The 20,535-nt window shown below is 40.1% G+C and overlaps 1 protein-coding gene across 1 annotated transcript in view; it reads left to right on the top strand.

The window, feature by feature from the left end:
* Positions 1-20,535, top strand: part of znf385b (zinc finger protein 385B) — a 56,626-nt gene that overhangs the window by 6,981 nt on the left and 29,110 nt on the right. Inside the window, exons 2-4 of the mRNA XM_046055023.1 lie at positions 17,417-17,554; positions 17,658-17,801; positions 18,085-18,201. Coding sequence (XP_045910979.1) covers positions 17,419-17,554; positions 17,658-17,801; positions 18,085-18,201 — 397 coding nt within the window. The 5' untranslated portion in view covers positions 17,417-17,418. The remainder of the gene's footprint in view (positions 1-17,416; positions 17,555-17,657; positions 17,802-18,084; positions 18,202-20,535) is intronic.

A 20,535-nucleotide genomic window follows, 5' to 3' on the forward strand; every position in this document is an offset into this window, starting at 1 on the left:
TTAGACTGTACTAACAAGTTGTTAGGCTATACAAACTGGCTTTTAGACTGTACTAATTAGTTGTTAGGCTATACAAACTGGCTATTAGACTGTACTAACCTACTATTAGACTGTACTAAACTGCTATTAGACTGTAGGCCTACTAACCTGCTGTTAGACTGTACTAACCTGCTATTAGACTGTACTAACCTGCTGTTAGACTGTACTAACCTGCTATTAGACTGTACTAACCTGCTGTTAGACTGTACTAACCTGCTATTAGACTGTACTAACCTGCTGTTAGACTGTACTAACCTGCTATTAGACTGTAGGCCTACTAACCTGCTGTTAGACTGTACTAACCTGCTATTAGACTGTACTAACCTGCTGTTAGACTGTACTAACCTGTTATTAGACTACTAACCTGCTATTAGACTGTACTAACCTGCTGTTAGACTGTACTAACCTGCTATTAGAGTGTACTAACCTGCTATTAGAGTGTACTAACCTGCTGTTAGAGTGTACTAACCTGCTATTAGACTGTACTAACCTGCTGTTAGACTGTACTAACCTGCTATTAGACTATAGGCCTACTAACCTGCTGTTAGACTGTACTAACCTGCTGTTAGACTGTACTAACCTGCTATTAGACTGTAGGCCTACTAACCTGCTGTTAGACTGTACTAACCTGCTATTAGACTAATAACCTGCTGTTAGACTGTACTAACCTGCTGTTAGACTGTACTAACCTGCTATTAGACTGTAGGCCTACTAACCTGCTATTAGACTGTACTAACCTGCTGTTAGACTGTACTAACCTGCTATTAGACTACTAACCTGCTGTTAGACTGTACTAACCTGCTTTTAGACTGTACTAACCTGCTATTAGACTGTACTAACCTGCTATTAGACTACTAACCTGCTGTTAGACTGTACTAACCTGCTATTAGACTACTAACCTGCTTTTAGACTGTACTAACCTGCTGTTAGACTGTACTAACCTGCTATTAGACTACTAACCTGCTGTTAGACTGTACTAATCTGCTATTAGACTACTAACCTGCTATTAGACTACTAACCTGCTGTTAGACTGTACTAATCTGCTATTAGACTACTAACCTGCTATTAGACTGTACTAACCTGCTATTAGACTACTAACCTGCTGTTAGACTGTACTAACCTGCTATTAGACTGTACTAATCTGCTATTAGACTGTACTAACCTGCTGTTAGACTGTACTAACCTACTATTAGACTGTACTAACCTGCTGTTAGACTGTACTAATCTGCTTTTAGACTGTACTAACCTGCTGTTAGACTGTACTAACCTACTTTTAGACTGTACTAACCTACTGTTAGACTGTACTAACCTGCTGTTAGACTGTACTAACCTGCTGTTAGACTTTACTAACCTACTTTTAGACTGTATTAACCTGCTATTAGACTGTACTAACCTGCTGTAAGACTGTAGTAACTAATTTTTAGGCCATACAAACTGACAGTTAAACTGTACTAACCTCCTGTTAGACTGTACTAACCTGCCGTTGGCTAAAGTGTTGTTAGGATGCACTAAGGAACTGTTAGACTGCACTTAAAGTGTGTTTGTAGTCCTCGCTAACAGGCTCTTATTTTGCATTGTCCAATTGTACAGTAAAGGTAGATTAATCCTACTGTAACACTCTCTCTCTTGTTCTCCTCCACACAAATCAATTTTACCTATTTATAGAACATGATACCATTACTAAACACTGTGTGTGCATGTGAATTTGTGTGTGTGTGTGTGTGTGTGTGTGTGTGTGCCAGGACTCCAGCAGTGGGCAGATTGAGAAGCAGCATGTTGTTACGTCAGGACAGATTAGTTTTGGAAACCTACAGAGAGCACACGTGCATGGATGCAAGCGTTGTTTCTGTACTAAATCTTACCTTTGTGTGTGTGTGGACAGACAGCAGGCAGGTGTAATGACCTCATCGTAACAACTTTATTGCTGTTCTGTTAAGAGACGTGAATGTTACATCAACATTTAATTAAAGAGGTCAATTTATGCTTTCTGGCTTTTTCCCTTTCCTTTATTGTGTTATATATATTTTTTGAGCATGTAATAGGTCTGCAAAGTAAAAAAGCCCACCCCAAAGGGAGTTACCATCTCCCACAGAAAACACTGCTCCTGAACTGCCGGAAAGCAGCTCAATTGTAGTCCAGCCTTTACTTCCATAACCTATCTGTGTCACTTTGTAACACGGATTGTAATGCTCTCCTAGCGGCTAGTGATGGACACCCTCAAACTAAGCTAGTTAGATCTGAAATTAAATTAACGTTAGATACCCTCCAGGCAGTCAATGGACTTTACAATGGATTGTTACTGTGATGTAGAGACAGTGCACAGTTAAAACATTACGTATGAAATATACATTTGTTACAAATGAATAACTTACCATTTTGAAACATCTTGCTCCAGTCTAGGTTGCTGCAAAGCTAGTTTGCGTTGTTCTACCTGTGTTTCAGGATCAGACTTGGGTTCGAACATGTATGACTGAACCAAACCCATGGTAACCAGCTGAAGCGGCTTTGTTTTAAGTCACACTACCTTGCTTGTCAGGACCCGCCCTACTCTCCATCTGATAGCCTAGTAGTCCTTAACTAGGTACTGCGCATATGCAACTCCCAATAACTTTAGACTGAAAAGAAGTGAGAAAACGGAGCGGTCAGCACACAGGGTGAAAAGAAGTGCTGCAGTATGACACAAATATGGCATTTTTGAAAATTAAACCATGTAAACCCGTTCTGGTACAACTTCTAAGTAAAATTCTGAACCTCAGAAAATGAGCACAATATGAGCGCTTTAAGATCAACATTATATATGCCATGTTTTTATTCCTGTGTAGGGAAATTTCTTTAGTGTTCTCATTTTTCTTCTGGTCGCAGTCAGTTTTGTGACTCAACGAATATTTACAAATTTTGGGAAATATATTTATTTGCTTTCTCGCAGACAGATGAGAAAATTCATTGAAAGCAGCCAGTTAGCTTAGCTTAGCTTAGCTTAGTATAAAAACTGGTAACAAGGGGAAACGGCTAGCCTGGCTCTGTCCAAAGGTAAATAAATACACCTACCAGCACACATCATTAACATGTCATATCTCATTTGTTTATCCGTAAAAAATCTGAAGTCTAAAAACAACACCTTACAGTTTTACGAGGGGTTATGTGCTAGACTGTTACTTGGCCAGGAAACAGTGTTTCCAATCTTTATGGTAAGTTAAGCTAACCCTCTCCTGGCTCCAGCTTGATATTTAATCAATAGACACAAGAGTGGTGTCAGTCTTCTCAACTCATCAAGAAAGCAGAATAGCTTGTTTTCCAAAACTATCCTTTAGAGAAAATATAATAAAAACTTATTCTGAACTCGTAAATCTGTTAAAGCTGGCCTCAGACTGCTTGAACTTTGTCCTCGCTCAGTTTGTTTGTTGTTGATGAAACTCTATACACACAACTTGTGTTGAAAACTGTGTTTTCCCTCATAAATGTTTTTCTGACACTGTAGCAGTAAAGTAGAGTATTGCAGTATGTGGAGTACTGTGTGTGCTTAGCTAGCTAGATGCTGCCTACCGTACCGTAGAGCTAGCCACCTCATTACTCCCATTCTGTCTGCTATGATTTATGGAGCTACCTGTGTGTGTGTGTGAGTGAGTCTGCACCTGCTCCCTGTGTTGTCTCAAGAAATTTTAATTGCTTTCATGTCATGTGACAAAAAGGAAGTGATGACAGTAATGAAATTTGATTGGATGATTATCATCAAAAACAAAATTAGTGGCCTGGCTTTGACAGGAAAGAGAGAGAGAGAGGGGTTAGGAAACTGTGTATTAAAAATGACAGTTGATTATGTGTGTGTGTAAGAGAAAGTGTGTGTGTGTGTGTGTGTGTATAAATAGGCTGGCATTGATGAAATGTTTCCTCGCGACTTGTGTCTCTGAGGTATTACACACACACACACACACACACACACACACACACATTGAGGTTGTGAAGGTCACACTGACATACATTCGCACACTTATACACGGTGTCATCAGTTTGGAGGCTGCAGGAAGTTTTCAGGAGTTTAGCCTGTCACACAGACCACGTCCACACTAATCCAGCTGCATCTCAAAATGTGCTTTCAGGTTGTTTTTATAAAGATCTCAGTCCACACTGAAACGACTGAAAGAAGAGGAAAACTAGACAAAGCCTCTCCTTCTTCGTCATCTTGTGGTCTGTGTTCGTCACCGCTAACATGTGGGATAGACTTCTTGTTCAGTGGTGGAATGTTACTAAGTACGTTTACTCAAGTACTGTACTTAAAACCTATTTAAAATATACCCGTGAAAATGCATCACAAATGCGTCACCAAGCTGATTTTATAGAACATGATGCGTTGCTGTTTTATCAACTACCCAGCATTATATAAAGAATAGAATTAGTATAGAATAGAATAGAAGAATAGAATTTGCCCAACCTGAAACAGTAGTAAAATGCAACATGCACATAAATGCAGAAGTAATATTAATCCAATAACATCAGACAAAGCAGTAAAACACGGACACGGAACATTTTACTACGTAATGAGTACTTTTGATACTTTTGAAGTACATTATGCTGGTGGTAAAATACTTTTACTTAAGATTTTGAATGCAGGCCTTGTACTTGTAGTGGAGTATTATCACAGTGTGTTATTAGTACTTCTATATACAGATACTTGGTTTTGTTGCTCTGTTGTGTCTTAGCTGGTAAAAGCAAAACATGGAAATTTTGGGGAATACGCTTATTCGCTTCCTGCTGGAGAGTTATATGAGAAGATTCATACTACTTTCATATCTGTCATTTAAATATGAAGCCACCATCCAGTTATCTTAGCTTAGCATAAAGACTGTTAACTTATGCTTATTACTTACTTAAGCTAACTGTCTCCTGGTTGTAGCTTCTTGTTTATCATCACATATAGGCCTACTATGTTTTAGTTCAGCTGATGCATCTGTTGTCAGACAACTGAATAAGCAGAAAATAGTGACTGCCGGGCAGGACAGGTTATTAAAAAAAGTTTATAAAAAAAATAGTGATTTGGGTACGTGTCTAAAAATGTCACCGTTTAACCAAGTGAACAGTAACTCCGGTTCTGCTGCACTGAAGCGTGTGATCATGAAGTCATCTCAACATAAATACAAGTTAATGACAACAACTGTATTGTGTGATGGTTTTGATCACAGAGAAAAGAAGCAGACAGAAAGTTGTCCTCTAAAAGAATAAATCTGGTGTAATTTATGTATTGTCACTAGGGCTGTGTCCAAAATCACCCACTACTCACTATATAGTGGAGTATATAGTGAGCTCGCCATTTTGTAGTGCTGTCCGAATGTATAGTGAGAATTATTAGACCCTATATAGTCCACTCAATGTATCCCAGAATGCATTTTGAAAAGTTGTGTACAACCGATGGTCACTAACCAAGCCGTATATACCATCATGCACTGCACTGATAGAAAAAACTGATTGTCCGACGGCAATGATGTAATTAACGATCGGGGTAGTGTCCGAAAGTGTTGTTTTAATAATGCGAGTGAGCTCACTATATAGTGCTTTACATACAACTCCCTACATAGGGGGTGGGGAGTAGTGAATGAGTGGGGATTTCGGAAACAACCTAAGATGAAAACCAGCAATGTGCGTCTCTCAATACTTTCTGACTTCCCTAACCTTCCTGTGGCCCACAGCCCATTGGTTCCTACTGAAGATGTCAAAAAAGGCTCACAGATATATAGTTTAATTTTTTAAAGAAGATTTTTTCAAACAGCTGGTCACTGTAGTTTTTTAGTAAAAAAGTGTTTATCAGGGACTATTTACACTACTACAGTGAGTGTTCACGGTAATCAAGGAACATGTTACCCAGTACAACAGTGTGGCTCGATGATGTGTTTTTAATAGTTTTTGGACAACAGTGGAGCTTTATGGCATAGAGAAATAAGACACATCAGCCCCCGAAAACAGATTATACATGTTAGTCGGATCACTTAATTAATGGTTTTGTTTTGGGATTTGTTGACAATAAAAAAATATAGAATATCATGATTTATCCTCAACTCTGCTGCCGTACCAGTGCTTGTTTTCCAAAAGCTCCATCTCTACAGACCATGAGGTCAGTCTTTACAGCTGCATCCACTATGGAGACTTAATTCCAATGGAGGGTCAAAAAACAGAAAGAATAAAGATTTGTTTTCAGATTCAGCTGGCTTAGTGTAGACATTACTCAGAGACAGTCACTCAGACAGATGTGTGTATGTGTGTTAGCAGGAAAACTGCAGTAAAGTTTGTCAAACACACAAAGTCACAGTCTCCTCTATGTGAAGGTGATGGTTGGTCTTTATTTAGAAACTGAGACACAACTTTCCTCTCTACATCCTGTCAGCTTTAAAGTTCAGTTTTAAGTCTAAGAAACAGATGAGTGTGTCCTAACTTAAACCACCTGCCTACCAAGGTGTGTGTTTGTCTCAAATTTCTTCTTCCATTAGTTGAGTGGAGCAGCCGTTGAATGTTTGATGAGTCAGCATGTTGAGAAGGAAGTGATGTCATAGCCGTCTTCTTGTCTTTCGGGCTGGGTTAATGTTTTCCGGCAGGAGCTTCAGCTTCTACTGCAATACTGCTGAAACACACCATGTTGTACTTTAATAGTGTGCTTGTACACTAGTATAGTTTGTGGTACTGTGTGTGGTTGTTTGGAAGGAATTTGTGGAAATGAATAATATGAACCAGACATTCACAGCTTTGCTTCAATGTTAGTCATGTATGTGATGAAATGTTTGTTGTCAATATAAAAAAGACTAAAATGGTTTTTCCATTAACCCTGGTTGGTCCGCTTGTGCCGTTATGACGCATGTTTCCACTACAACCTCACGGCAGGGGACAGCCGTGTCGTGCCCCGCTGCTGTGGTCCTGCTTGGCACTGGGGCCGACCGCAGCCTATGATGGTCTCCTCCCCTCAGTCCCTAGCAGCTATACTCATGAGTGTCTGTGCTGGAGGCCAGAGAGTGCAATGGAAACAGACTTAGCGAATGAAGCATGTGACTTAAATGTCCATGGTAGAGACAAAAACCATCAGATTTGTGTGGAGTGATGAGGATACTGTAACCTTCCTCAAATTAATTACATTGTTTTAGGTTTGACAGGTGTGTTTTAATAATTTAATCAAATTGTTGCTCTTCTGCAACAGTTTAACAGCACCCAACTGGAGCTCCACCAGCTGTTTATCTTGATGCACCAACACCTAATATTTGCATAACAGTAGTCAATGGGAAAACACTTATTCACGTGTTTTGTTCTGAAAATTAGGTTAAAATTTGCCCTACGTTTGGATAAAAACTTTGCTTGTGATAGTGGGTGGTAATCATGGTTAGCAGAGGGTATGCAGTAGCTTTGTTAGATGTATGTTATTGAAAAGGTGCAGAGAACAGTCTTTCCACAACTTTTGTCAACATATTCTCACTCATAACTCATCACATATGGACCCTTGATCAAGACGCTTGGCATCACTTTTTAACACCCTGGGTATCCCTTTAGAGTTGTTTTTGGACGTGTAGGGAAACAAACATTTGTCTCCTGGGTGAAAGTCCAGTTTCTGGTCCACCCATCCCCCCCGACCACCTCCTTACTCTGACTTTTGTGTTACATATCTGACACCTATCTTTAGCGTTAATAAATGACGCTACCAGGCTTCCCACAGTGCATTGAACTATGATGCTAAGAGGCTTTCCACTGCCCTGATGTGTGCTTACATTTTTTAAGGGGATCAGCTTCGGCGTAACCCCTCGATGCACAACCATAAATCATCCTTATTAAGTGGGTAACTTCAGTCAGGTGATGACACCCGAACAAGTTCCTTTTAAGTGAATGGAGACCATGACATGTGGTCAGCCTGTGCAGTAACACAGACACACACACAGACACACACACACACACACACACACACACACACACACACACAGACACACACACACACACACACAGGAGTTCCGTGTTTTTCCTCACTTATGCAAGGACGGTGGCGAAGTCAGACTACTGTCAGTAGATGTTCAGAAGAGTGCAAGTGGTAATCTCTATTATTAGACCACAGATTATACAAATCTGAGCCACAACACAAACACAAACACACACACACACGCACACACACACACACACACACACACACACGCACACACACACACACACACACACACACACACACACACACTCTTCTGTGGATTATAATTTCAATCCCACAATCCCCTTCTGGCTCAACCAATCATGTCCCACCAAATCCTGCACAGCCTGCTGGGTAACCTACATGCAGTGGTGTGTATACATGTTTGTGTGTGTGTTTGGGTGCGTGTGTGTTAATCCCTGACAGTCTGTAATAGAGGAACATCTGGTTTATTTCTGTGATTCTGAAACGTCCTGTTCAGGCAGGAATCAATCAGTTTCAAATGTTCACTTTAATTCCAATTTATTTCACATTTTTGGTACAATTGCTTGTAAAGAAACACGTCTTTGCATGTCCTTAGCACTTTTACAAATGTTCTGCCTTCTTCTTTCATAGTCTGGTTTGGCCAGTGAATACTTTTCCCAAAAAAGAGTACTTTTCATATTCATACTCAATATGAACAATTTGCAATATGCAGCATCTACCAAAGCAACAGAACAGCAGCTACAGTGTATCGTCGTTGAGTTCAGTGGCAGTTGTCAGACAATGATATGTGTGAGGTGCCGGGTGGCCACATGGGTCTACACCTTAGTTACAAGTTCAGTCCTGAATTTTAGTATGAAAGCCAAGTTTCACCTGGAAGTGTCAGGTCCGTATGGAGCAGAGTAGCTATTTAAAGACAGAAGTCACAGCGTCCTGAAGTGAAGGCTGGAAAGACAGAACAACGTCACTGTACCTCCTGCTCTATCTGTGTGTGTGTGTGTGTGTGTGTGTGTGTGTGTGTGTGTGTGTGTGTGTGTGTGCGTGCGTAATCCCTACTGCAGAATGTACAATAGTATAGATGAGAGGATTAGAACCAAACACACTCTGCATCGCTTTCTGAGTGTGATTCAAATTAAATCTCTGATACCGTCAAACTGTTTCTGTTCACACTGAGAGCAACAGACTGGAACCAATACTCACTCATTAATAAAACGCATTAAATGAGGTGATAGCTGTAATGTAACCTCATCACCATATCAGAAGATGGGATTCTCTTAGATCCAACATGAAACTGATGCAATTTTCATGAATAATTATTGTTGTCAGTGTTAACCTATGTGTCATTTCATTTACTGTGACTGCTCCTAATTAAAAACCACCCCGCATTTCACCATGTGGAGCAGCAGCAGTAGTTGTGTTTGCATTAGTAGTCACTTATCCACCTCTTAAACGTCTGTTGTCTGGAGAGTTAACAAAAAACGGTGAGGTTAATATCAATGAGATTAGATTACAAACACTGTAACACTGGATTTAGAGCTAGACCAATTTATCCGCCAATATCAAAGTAATTTCACAGATAACATTATTGGTGTATATGTCAACCAATATGTTACAAGACCTTCCAATACAGACATGCCAAACAAAGTGTGAGGCAACAGAGAAACAATGTCTCCAGAACAGAGTTTGTTCATCAGAAACACTGAAAAGTTTTATTTTCAACAGTAAAATGTCCCACGGAGTATGTATCCTGGTCACAATTTAAAAAAAAAAAATATATATAAGAGATCTGTATCAAGATTGTTAATGGTAGGTGTTTATATTGGCATCACCTCTATCAGTAGATGTATAGTCATCTGATTTTTTAAAAGACCAAATATTGATATTAGCCTCAAACTTCTGGTATTGGTCAGGCTAGAGCGGGATGACGTGGCTGCATCGTCTCCTCGTACGAAGACAGTTTGAATCCATTGCAGGAATCGTGGACTCTACCACTGACAATAAAAACTACTATACAGAGAGGTTGTTTCTGAATGTAAATGCTCCGTATTTGTATAGCGCCTTTGTAGTCTTTTCGACCACTCAAAGCGCTTTTACACTACATCTGCATTCACCATTCACACACATCCATACACTGGCGGAACAGCCACCAGGGGCAATTCAGGGTTCAGTATCTTGCCCAAGGACACTTCGCCTGGAGGAGCTGGGGATTGAACCACAGACCTTCCGAATTAACGGGCAATTCAGACAACAGAATCAAAAAACTGGATTTGATTTCAGTAAAATCTTAGGGATTATAACTTTAAACCTGCTGAGACAAAGAGTGTTTAATCCACCCACACAGCTAACCTGACAGACGGGCTGATGAATCGGGTAGAAGAAGAAGACATTTAACTTTTTTTGCTTCCTTGGTGCACTTTTTCTTTTCCCTTCGTGTTGGACACAGAACCTTTAGAAACAAACTAGACAGAAAAGTAAGGGTATGGATGGCGATTATAGATCTACTGAGGCTTCAAAGTGTCATAAAATGTCACCAACAATTTTAATTGTTGGTGTAATAGAAATTACACCAACAATTAAGATTAGTTTATTAATGAAAGAACATAAAGGATGTGAGGGATCAATACAAACAGCTATAAATACTTTACAGAGTTATATTATTAGACAAATATTAAATATTTGGAAAGGATACATCCTTTTCCTGAATGAGCCACGTTTTTTTTTCAGATGATCCAGATTAAAGACACATGTATTTGTTTGTATTTTATGAATGAAGATGAGACATGTTAGAACCTCTGTTGATGTTGTTATTCCACAGATAGTTTGGCCACCTATACAGTGATGTGATAACGTTAATACCAGATCAGTTGACCAGTCACTAAACAGAAATTGATTGAACGGGTAAATACGCACTCATAGGATACACCTGTGGTTCCTCACTCCTCACCTGCTTCCCAAACGTGTTTAACGTTTTAAAATATCCTCGATGATGGCGAACCTCGATTGATATGTGGGTCACTGTCTGGAGGAGGGAGCAAGCATAATTAGCTGAATAGAAAGCACCTTATGTGTCCTCAGGGTGTCTTTAGGTTACGGCCTCCTGCAGGTCTTCAGATTCACAGCAGACTGAACGAATGTGATCCCATCAGACTGTTTGTTGTGTGTCACTGTGAAGCTTCTATGGTTTTATATGTGATGGCCACCTGTCTGATGAGAAAGGGCAGAGTATTTGGCTTTATTTAACACATTCATACAGGTACACTGACTCTGCAGTTAAGAATTCATAATACAGCGGAAAGAGATACAGTTGGTGGACCTGAGAGTAAGTTGAGAAACACATTCACCTGTTTGACAACACACATGCAGCATAGCGAAACTGTTGTAGGAAGTCAGGTGACTTTATTATTAAGCAGCAAATGTTTCAAACCAGCAGTCAAAGATGTTTCCTTTTAACTTTGAACACAGTAACCTTAACCACATATTTATTATTGTCAGGATGATGACGAAGGGCCCCTAACCTTAACAAAGTAGGCATTTTAACCCAAACCATGGTCTGTCCCTCGTTTTTGTACCAAACCTTAACCACGGCTTTGTCACATCTTAAAACTTATTTATTTTTCAACAATGATTTGTAGTGGTTTTGCAAGGAAAACAATGTAATCCAAAACACGCTGCAAATACAGACAACACAACCAAAACACAGAAAATATAACCAGATACATAAACGCACTGAAGTTGACTGCTCGTCACTGGTGTTGGAAAATAATTTAACCATGAATGAATGAATTCATTTATTCTTATCAAAGTTCCTCACTGGGTGCATACGCTCAAAAGGTTTTCCAGGCTTCCTTGGGCTTCCGTGTTTTTGGGCCACTAGAGCAGCATTTTTGAGGCTACCTGCCGGCCAACCACTACGCCAATATCGCCTCAAGCCAAACGCAAGTCTTGGTGGTTTAGCGTGCCTGGGTGTATTCATAATTTTTTAGTGTCCCTCAGAAACCGTGTGCAACTTCCAGCATTTCTGTATTTGCTTCGCATTTTGTTATGCTGCATATGTGTCTACAGACGATGTTTTCTTCATTTGACTGATTTGTTTGTTCAGTTGGCTGTTTGTTGAAGTGCGTTGAGCAGTCAGGGTGACCATAAATACAGACCACACATCACATGGACAAAGATGAACCCATCAATACTGACATTCTTGGTGTATTATAATCATGCCTGCCAACATTTTTTCCAGTGGCAGGGGTGCTTTAAATGAAAAAATAAATAAGTAATTAAATAAATGAAGGAAGGAAACCTATTCTGTGCCTGATGTGTTGGCTCACATCATTTTCCCCACCAACAACAGCTAAAGTTAAGATAGTAGAGAACAGCTGCAGAGAAGGGCTGCGCACACGCCTCTTGGATTGGGCTGTGGGCCAGGTTGAGGAGACAGATGGGTTGAAATTGTATGTAGTGTGTGGACTATGTGTAGATTGTGTTTCACAGATGCTCTGGCAACTTGGGTGATGTCAGACAAACATACAAAATATTGCTGGCAGGTCTGATTATAATGTGTCCCAGGGATTAGACAAATAATATAGCCTAATATTAATTATCTTTGTATATAACATTATTCACAATGTGGAGGTTTCCATCTAGTTGCAGTATACCCAGCTAACCATAGCTTTCTCTGAGATATGCTTACTGTAAATCTAGGTTAGAATCATCATTTAACAACCTTAAAGCAGTTTTGTCTAGTAAGGAAAATGTGGGTTGTTTGGTAGCTGTGTGAAGAGCGAGCCAGGAAAATGAAACTTGTGTGAAGGTTTTTGCCCTGAATTCAGCCTGTCAGCTAGTTCTTCCTCCCAACAAGCTTTCATAAATCCAGTGTTAGGTTTGTGGTTTCAGGTCAGAGCTGCTCCAGTTTAGGTTTTGAGGTTAGAAATGAGATTTGAACTTGTGGAGCCTTGTTGGAGGTCAAACACAGCCACAGAGGAAGCGCTGCCTGAGAAACCATCTTCAAAAAGGAACAAAGCATGATCTAATATTAGTGCATTTGTAGGGAAAATTGTGGTTTAGTGTGTGACGAAATATTTCAATGATTGTTCAAAGTTGAAATATTTTTTTCTGAAATATATCGGTGTGTAACAAAGCTGTTTGGCAATGGTTTGAATTTTCACCAGTTTCTTCTGATAGTAGATTCTCAGTTTCCTGCAGGGACAAACATCAAACTGTATCTAGTAGTTTGTTTCAGCGTCTCTGCTGCTGCTGGCCACTGCTCTGTTCACTGTGTGTGTGTGTCTTCGACCACTGTCATTACCAGCTACTGGCCTCCGGGTGGGAGACAGCCACTCGAAGACCTCTCTCTCTGTCTTTTCACATTTCCATTAGTTTCTTTGTCCTGTCGTGCCCTCGGGTTGCTGTGTGTTGTACAGTGCCTCTCAAGGAACATGGACATACATTAGTGGCCCCCTCAATATCTTCTTTTTCTTTTACACCAGCAGGATTCAGAGCTTTTTACCAATCAGATGAGCGCCTCGTTTGTCCACTCGCTGACATAAAAAAAGTACGAGCAAGAAAAGATAAGATTAGATAAGATATCTGATGGTGTAAACCTTGTATCTCCATGTCTAGTGATTTCCCATGTTGTCAGATGTGTTCTCTATCGGCTCTATGGGTTGAAAACATTCTTCAGACCTGAACAATGGCTTATAAAAGCTTTCATACCCCACTGAACAATCACACACACTGCAGCTGCCTGTTAGTTCCTTTGAAGATGACATACATTTTGGACATAAAAGGTTTTCACCCGACAACAGTCTTAATGGTAGTACGTCATGGTGAGCAAAGCTGCCAGTGGTCAAAATTAATTTTATATTTGTCTACAGTAAAATAGATATGCTCTGCTAATGACATGTTATTCACTTACATTTTTTGGTTCCTTCTTAAGCCTAGTTCACAATACACGATTTTTAGCCCGATTTGCCAGTCGGTGAGCTCGGCTACTGTCAGGCTGTGATCGGGAGTAAATCAGCGTTCGATCTGTGGTCGCCAGTCGTTATGTGTGAACTACTCAATGACGCATCAAAAAGGCTCCCTGACACATTTTTGACACATCGGCGACGTCTGCCAGATATCTAGCATGCCAAATATCTGGAGAAGTTAGCCGACTCGACATCCACATCCAGCCAATGAGAGCAGGCAGCTACTTTTTCACTACAAAACACTTTTTACTCACCTCTAGCTTTCTCTGTAGCTCAGAAAATCCCTGCTATCTGCGTGTGCTAATCCATTCTTTCAGCCATATTCTTTGTATTTACAATTGGTATCTTTATAATAACAAACAACAGCTGTTTCGTGTGTAGGTTCGTGTCATTTCCCGTTTCACATTTCACATGTGTTTTCTTGACAAAACGTGGTTTGGAGACCAGCCGTCGGGTGACAGAGCCGCTGTCAGCTCGTGTAGTGTGTGACCCCCTGTCACCGATCAGTCACGTTGTGTGAACGCCTCCACGACTTCAAGACTCCCATCACAAGACGGCAAGTTGTGTAGTGTGAACGGCACGGCCATCGGCCGACGCTGAAAGTTGTCTAGTCTGCGCGAGCATCTTTTGTTGTGACACTGTGTGTAGGATGCATCTCATTTGCATATATTGTAGCCTTTCAAAACATTTATTAATTAGAAATAATCTTCACGATCCAGCCGAGAGTGAGATGAGAAGATTGATAAGATGTAACAGCGTCGAAAGCCTTAGAAAGATCCACAAACATTGCTGTTTTTTGAACGGTGGATGTATAATTTAATTATGTTTCATCATGTATTGATGTCAGTGACACAGACATGAGACTGAAACTCAGTGAAGTGTTTCTTTACACTCTGTTGAGTCTCTTTTAAGTCTTGAAAGATGGAAGCATTTGCTTCTTCAGGTTTCTGTGGAGCATTGCCTTGCTTTTATCAGACGCTAAAGAAAATATTTCGGCTTTTTCTCTTCAGTCAGGAATCACATTGTTGCTTGACTGCTGTGTGTGTGTGTGTGTCTGTGTGTGTGTGTGTGTGTGTGTGTGTGTGTGTGTGTGTGGGATTATAACCCACAGCTGGCCTCTCTGATTACTGACTGCATGGTCAGCCTGGATTAGACTCTCTCACACACATGCATCACAACAGAAAAGGTAAACGCACACACTTCAATTCATTTTGATGCTGAATGCTCAGTTTACTGACTCTCTCTTTGTCTGCATCTCACTTTATGTATGTGTGTGAGTGTGTGTATGCATTTACCCCTGTGTATGTGTGTGTGTGTGTGTAGCGTGTGTGTGTGTAATTCCCAGCTCAATAGAGCAGATATATTTAATCCTTCCCTCACTGAAGCTGATGTCAGCATCAGCTGGCTCTATGTGTATGTGCATGCGTGTGTGTTTGTGTGTGTGTGTGCATTTTGTAGCTAATTCATCACAGTGGCAGATTAACCAGCTGTCTGCAGAACATAAAGTCGACTACTAACAACCAGCTGGAAGAGAGAGAGAGAGAGAGAGAGAAAGAGAAGAAGTGTGAAAGCAGTGGAGTCTCCTGGATAACTGAACATTGCCATAGGTTTATTGTATGACCACCAGATTCAAATATTTCACCATCATACCTTACAAATCATATTGTTTCTTTGTTTTGGTTTACTGACTCTAAATACTACAGTATCTAGTTTTGAAACTCACTTTAGAATAAATAGATAATTCAACATGAGTAGATGGAGATTCAGATATTCATTAATCATCATCATCATCACTTACAGGGTTGAATGTAATAATGCAGATTACTGCGTTGTTGGACTGTTAGCAGAAAGTAGTCTACATGGACGAAACTTTTCTGAATTTTTAAAGAAATTGCAGTTTCACCTTCATTTTTATTTTCAGTTTGGACACTCAAATAAAATGACACAATGCAATATATAGCAAGCGGGAGTGATATCTGACACAACCACTGACATTTGTAATAACGCAAATAACTAAAAATCTGATACTACAACATAAACCTTTAATGTGTTCATGAGTAGTTTTTCTATCTTGGCACTTAATTATATGGAAGTGCCCGAAAACCAAAGAAACATGGATTCCTCATATCAGCCAATTATTGCCATCTTGTTCATCTTGTCAACACACAGAATATTTAACCATGCTAGTGGCAGGGAATGTCGGCCTGTCCACCACTTTGTTTCAAACTAAAATGTCTCTGTTGAATGGATTGACATTTATTGTACAGATTTTCATGGTTTTCAGATAATGTATGACTTTGGTGATCCCCTGCTTTTTCCTCTAGTGCCGCCATGAGCTTGACCTTTGATTATACTGTCTATACAAATATTGGATGGACTGCAGCTTTCAGATATTTTCCAACACAGTTGATAATTTTTTGTTCTGATGATCCAACCATGAGAGTTTCACACCAATTCAAGCCATAGTGCTAAAACTGTAAGTCATGTAACATTGTCTATGTGAAAACTTAATTAATGGGACTTTTACTCTTGTAATCAGTGGTGTATAAAATAGCTCCCGCTCCACAACCGCTTCACAACTCCATTAAGATAACTCCAAGCTTTCTTGCATATTCAGAACACTTTGTCAACACAAAACACTGCACTGTAGCTGCTGTTCTGTTCTCAGTAGATGCCACAGGCTGACCCAGGGCTATGGAATAGGTTTTGAATGGCTAAATGTCAAGTCAGTTCAAGTCATTTTTATTTATATAGCCCTGATTTTCTCTCTGGTGCAGGCCCTATGGGTACCAGCAGCTGCCATACCATACTATGAAATATAAATTATCAAAAGGTAACAATTCCTTCTGTGCTTTTAGTCAAAGGTGTGCCATTAAAGGGCTAATGAGTTGTCCACATCTGAATCCCTCAAGTGAATTTAAATACAGTACATACAGTAGTAATGTATGTAGGTCAGGGCAATTAAGCTAACTGAATATGAGAAAACTGAGTGGGTGCATGTGCATGTGTGTATCCTGTTAGAAGTCATGTGACTTGGCAGAGCTGACAGGACAACAGATGGACACAGTCATGGATTGACCTACACACACACACACTGGACATTGGACACACACATATGTCATCCTTCCTCTCTCTCTTCTTATTCATTACTTCATCACTCTCCCTGTGAGCGTTTGATGCTTCACACTCTGCATCCGGTGTCATTCAGGCTTCACTCCTGTCCTGTCCGTATGTCTGTCTGTCCACCTGTCTGCCCCTCAGTGAGTGTCTCCTGAGACCATTACTTGTTCCTGTCAATTTACATCCGCATTGGCTGTGGTGTTGTGTTGCAGTGTTTCTCAATATATCTTAGCTAATGTCTTGGTGAAAACATTTTTTTAAATCTATTTTATCAGCAGATTATGGTGTTTTTGACATTAGCCTGTGGGCAGGTAAATGATCATTTAAAATATCATACAACTACACTGTATGGTGTTATAAACTTCTTCTTCTTCTTCTTCTTCTTCTTCAGGGATGAAGACTCCTCTCAGCCCCTCTCAGCTCCTGGAGAGTGGGCAGATCTTTGCCTTTGGAGGGATGTGTCATGAACTGATGGACAGACCCATACCTACAACCATCAGTCTCTCTGTCCAGCAGACTCCACCCCCAGGTGATTGACATGTTCTAGCACCAACCAGTTTGTTTCCCCTACAGTGTCATTCATCCTTGTACTTTTCTCCTACAGTCTGACTCATCCACTTGTTTCCTCCCAGGTCAGGGTGGGGCCTACTCGCTGTGTGAGGTGTGTAACCTGCAGCTGACCTCTGCTGCTCAGGCCCAGGTGCACTACAATGGCAAGTCTCACCTTAGAAGAGTGAGACAGCTCCAGGCTGGAGAGACAGGACAACAGGCAGCAGGTACATTATCACTACTGTCATGTGATTGTAGTAGCTGTAGTATTTGCATGAGTAGTTTTCAACAATCCGCTTATGAGGAAATAATAAAATGTTTCAGCTAGTAGTAGTGGCATTAGTGTGAGCTGTATTAGTAGTAGTGGTAGAAGCAGCAGTTTTTGCAGCTGCAGTGGCAGTAGTAGTAGTAGTAGTAGTAGTAGTATTAATGATAGTAGCTCCAGCGGCAGTAGTTTAGTCTGGTCAGCTCCTTGTATGTTCTAATGAGTCTTGACTTCTTTAATTCCAGCAGGGGCTCAGTCTAGGTCTCTTCCCCAGCCCACAGGGCTCAGCTCCCAGCCAACAGGACTAACTCCGACACCAGGCCCCAGTCCAGGCATCAGTGCTCCATCCAGCACGACTGCAGGTAGGACCAGTGCTGCTGTGCTACTGCTTCTTCTGCTCCTGGTGTGCTGCACTGAAAATGACATTTTGTGTCGCCTCACTAAGTTGCACCACAAAGCCTACAGCTGGTAATAACTAGTCAGTAGTTTGTTCTCCTAACCCACATACAATTACAGACAGATTTGCAAGCTGTCATGGTAACCAGAGAAAAACTATGAACTAAACAGGACATTAATTTGTAAGGTCTGCTGAGCAAGAGTGACTCGGCTCAACCATCATCAACAGCTGCTGTCCTGTGGAAGAGGTCAGAATGTGCGTGTGAATGTTTGCGTGCTGGATCTCAGATTGACCCGTAAAAAGGATAAACTGACCTGCATTAACTCAGATCATCACTGCAGTTTTATACTCAGCCTCTGTATATTGTTAGCTCTACCCGAACACCTGCCAGTCATAGTGATGAGGAAGATTGTACTATTAGTTAGATTATCGTGAATTTTGCTCAGACATTCCTCTTCTTCATCAAGTCAAAGTCATATGTATCCTGTGAGATGTCTTATGATCTATCTGATGGATTGGACAAATTCAATTCAAAGTTCCTAGACGATGAATTCTCATGACTGTGATGACCAGCTGACTTTGTCTAACACCAACATGAGGTTCTTAATATTGGATGGATTGCCATGAAATTTGGTTCAGCATTCATGTTTCCCTCAGGATGAATTGTTGATTTTAATTGTCTAAAACATACCTGCAAAACTAATAAAATTCCCATCAGCCTCAGCTGTACTTTATGTTTAGTGCTATTTAGCAAACGTGAGCATGCAAACACGCTTCCCTAACATGGGAAGTTCCGTGTATAACACCGAAAATTTAAGCTTTGCACCGTCACACAAACAACGATTAATCGTTGTCATGATTAATGAAATGGTGTAGTGGTGGAAGTTAAAAAACATTTTATACTTTAATAAACTCACACTGCTACACACTTGAGACGGTCCCGTTATTCTAAGTGTCCACAACTGTGTAGAAAAATTACAATGTAAACAATCACATTTCCTATGGGTGGTGCCAATGTTATTGTAATGCTGAGCTTCACTAGTTTTCATGATTCATGGCTGGACTGAATAAATTACTACCCATCTAGTTGTGTTAAGTGTAACCAGAAGTAAATATATTGATTGTGTACAAAAGTTACAGACTCGGTGGCTCATAGAGATAGATGGACTTTTTATATATATGGAAATTTATTTGCACAGTGTGGAGTAAATAAAATTATGAACCTGGAAATTAGCATGATAAGACCACTTTAAGCTAAGATAACTGCTTAACTGGCTGCTGACTGTAGCTTCATATTTAACACACGGACATGAGAGTGGTATTGATATTGTCCTCTAAATCTCTGAATAAGCGTATTTCCCAAAATGTAGAACTATTCCTTTGACATAAAGATAGTTTCTCTTCTTATCAGTGGCTATGGGGCAATGCACAGAATGATTCAGAATATGAGCATGTGGCTTTTCAGTTCCATATTATAGTGTGTCTATAAATTATTTTCATCAATACATATTCATGGTTTAATCATTGCAGTACTTCCAGCACCCTCTGCTGCTGAAATTACAATTGAAGCTTTTCACATTGCTTGACCCTCTTTGGTTTTGTGGTCAGATGTGACTGGAACAGTTTTCAGACCCAGTTTTTAAAGTCAAACTGCTGGTCAACAGAGTGAGAATATGCTGTGAGATGTAAAGGAGTTAAAGTGGAGCAGACAGCAGCAGGTCATTAAACTGGGACATAGCACTGCTCCAAAACCACACTTCCATAACCACACTAACATTTCTCATAGACATCGTTAAATTCACATGTATAGATTCTTTTCATTACATTATATTTGGTTTTAGTCCATTAATGTATATATGTCCACAAAAATCTCCTGTGAAAAACACAATGCAGAACTTGAATTGGAAATCTGCCGTTTTAGCCCTGAGTTGATCTGACTTCCAAGTTGGACTAGAAAAAGATAATATAACTTATATAATATTAATTAAAATAAGATAAATAAGTTTCAAAAATCAACAAAAAAGAAGAAGATAAGACAAGAAATAAAAAAACAAACAAACATAGACACGCACGCTTAATTACAGTATGTGAGATGATGATGTCAGGGGAGACAGGAAACCGAAAGACAATCTCACACTGACACATGAACACAGCTGTAATTACATACTGTGTGTCCATATCAGTGTACAGGCTACAATAACACTCGTTAAAGATGAAATCTCTCTCTACTGGACGTACACGCACCAACAAACATACACAAACAAAAACACACACACACACACACACACACACACACACA

This window comes from Micropterus dolomieu, linkage group LG07, assembly GCF_021292245.1.
Source record: "Micropterus dolomieu isolate WLL.071019.BEF.003 ecotype Adirondacks linkage group LG07, ASM2129224v1, whole genome shotgun sequence".
Lineage (NCBI taxonomy): Eukaryota > Metazoa > Chordata > Actinopteri > Centrarchiformes > Centrarchidae > Micropterus > Micropterus dolomieu.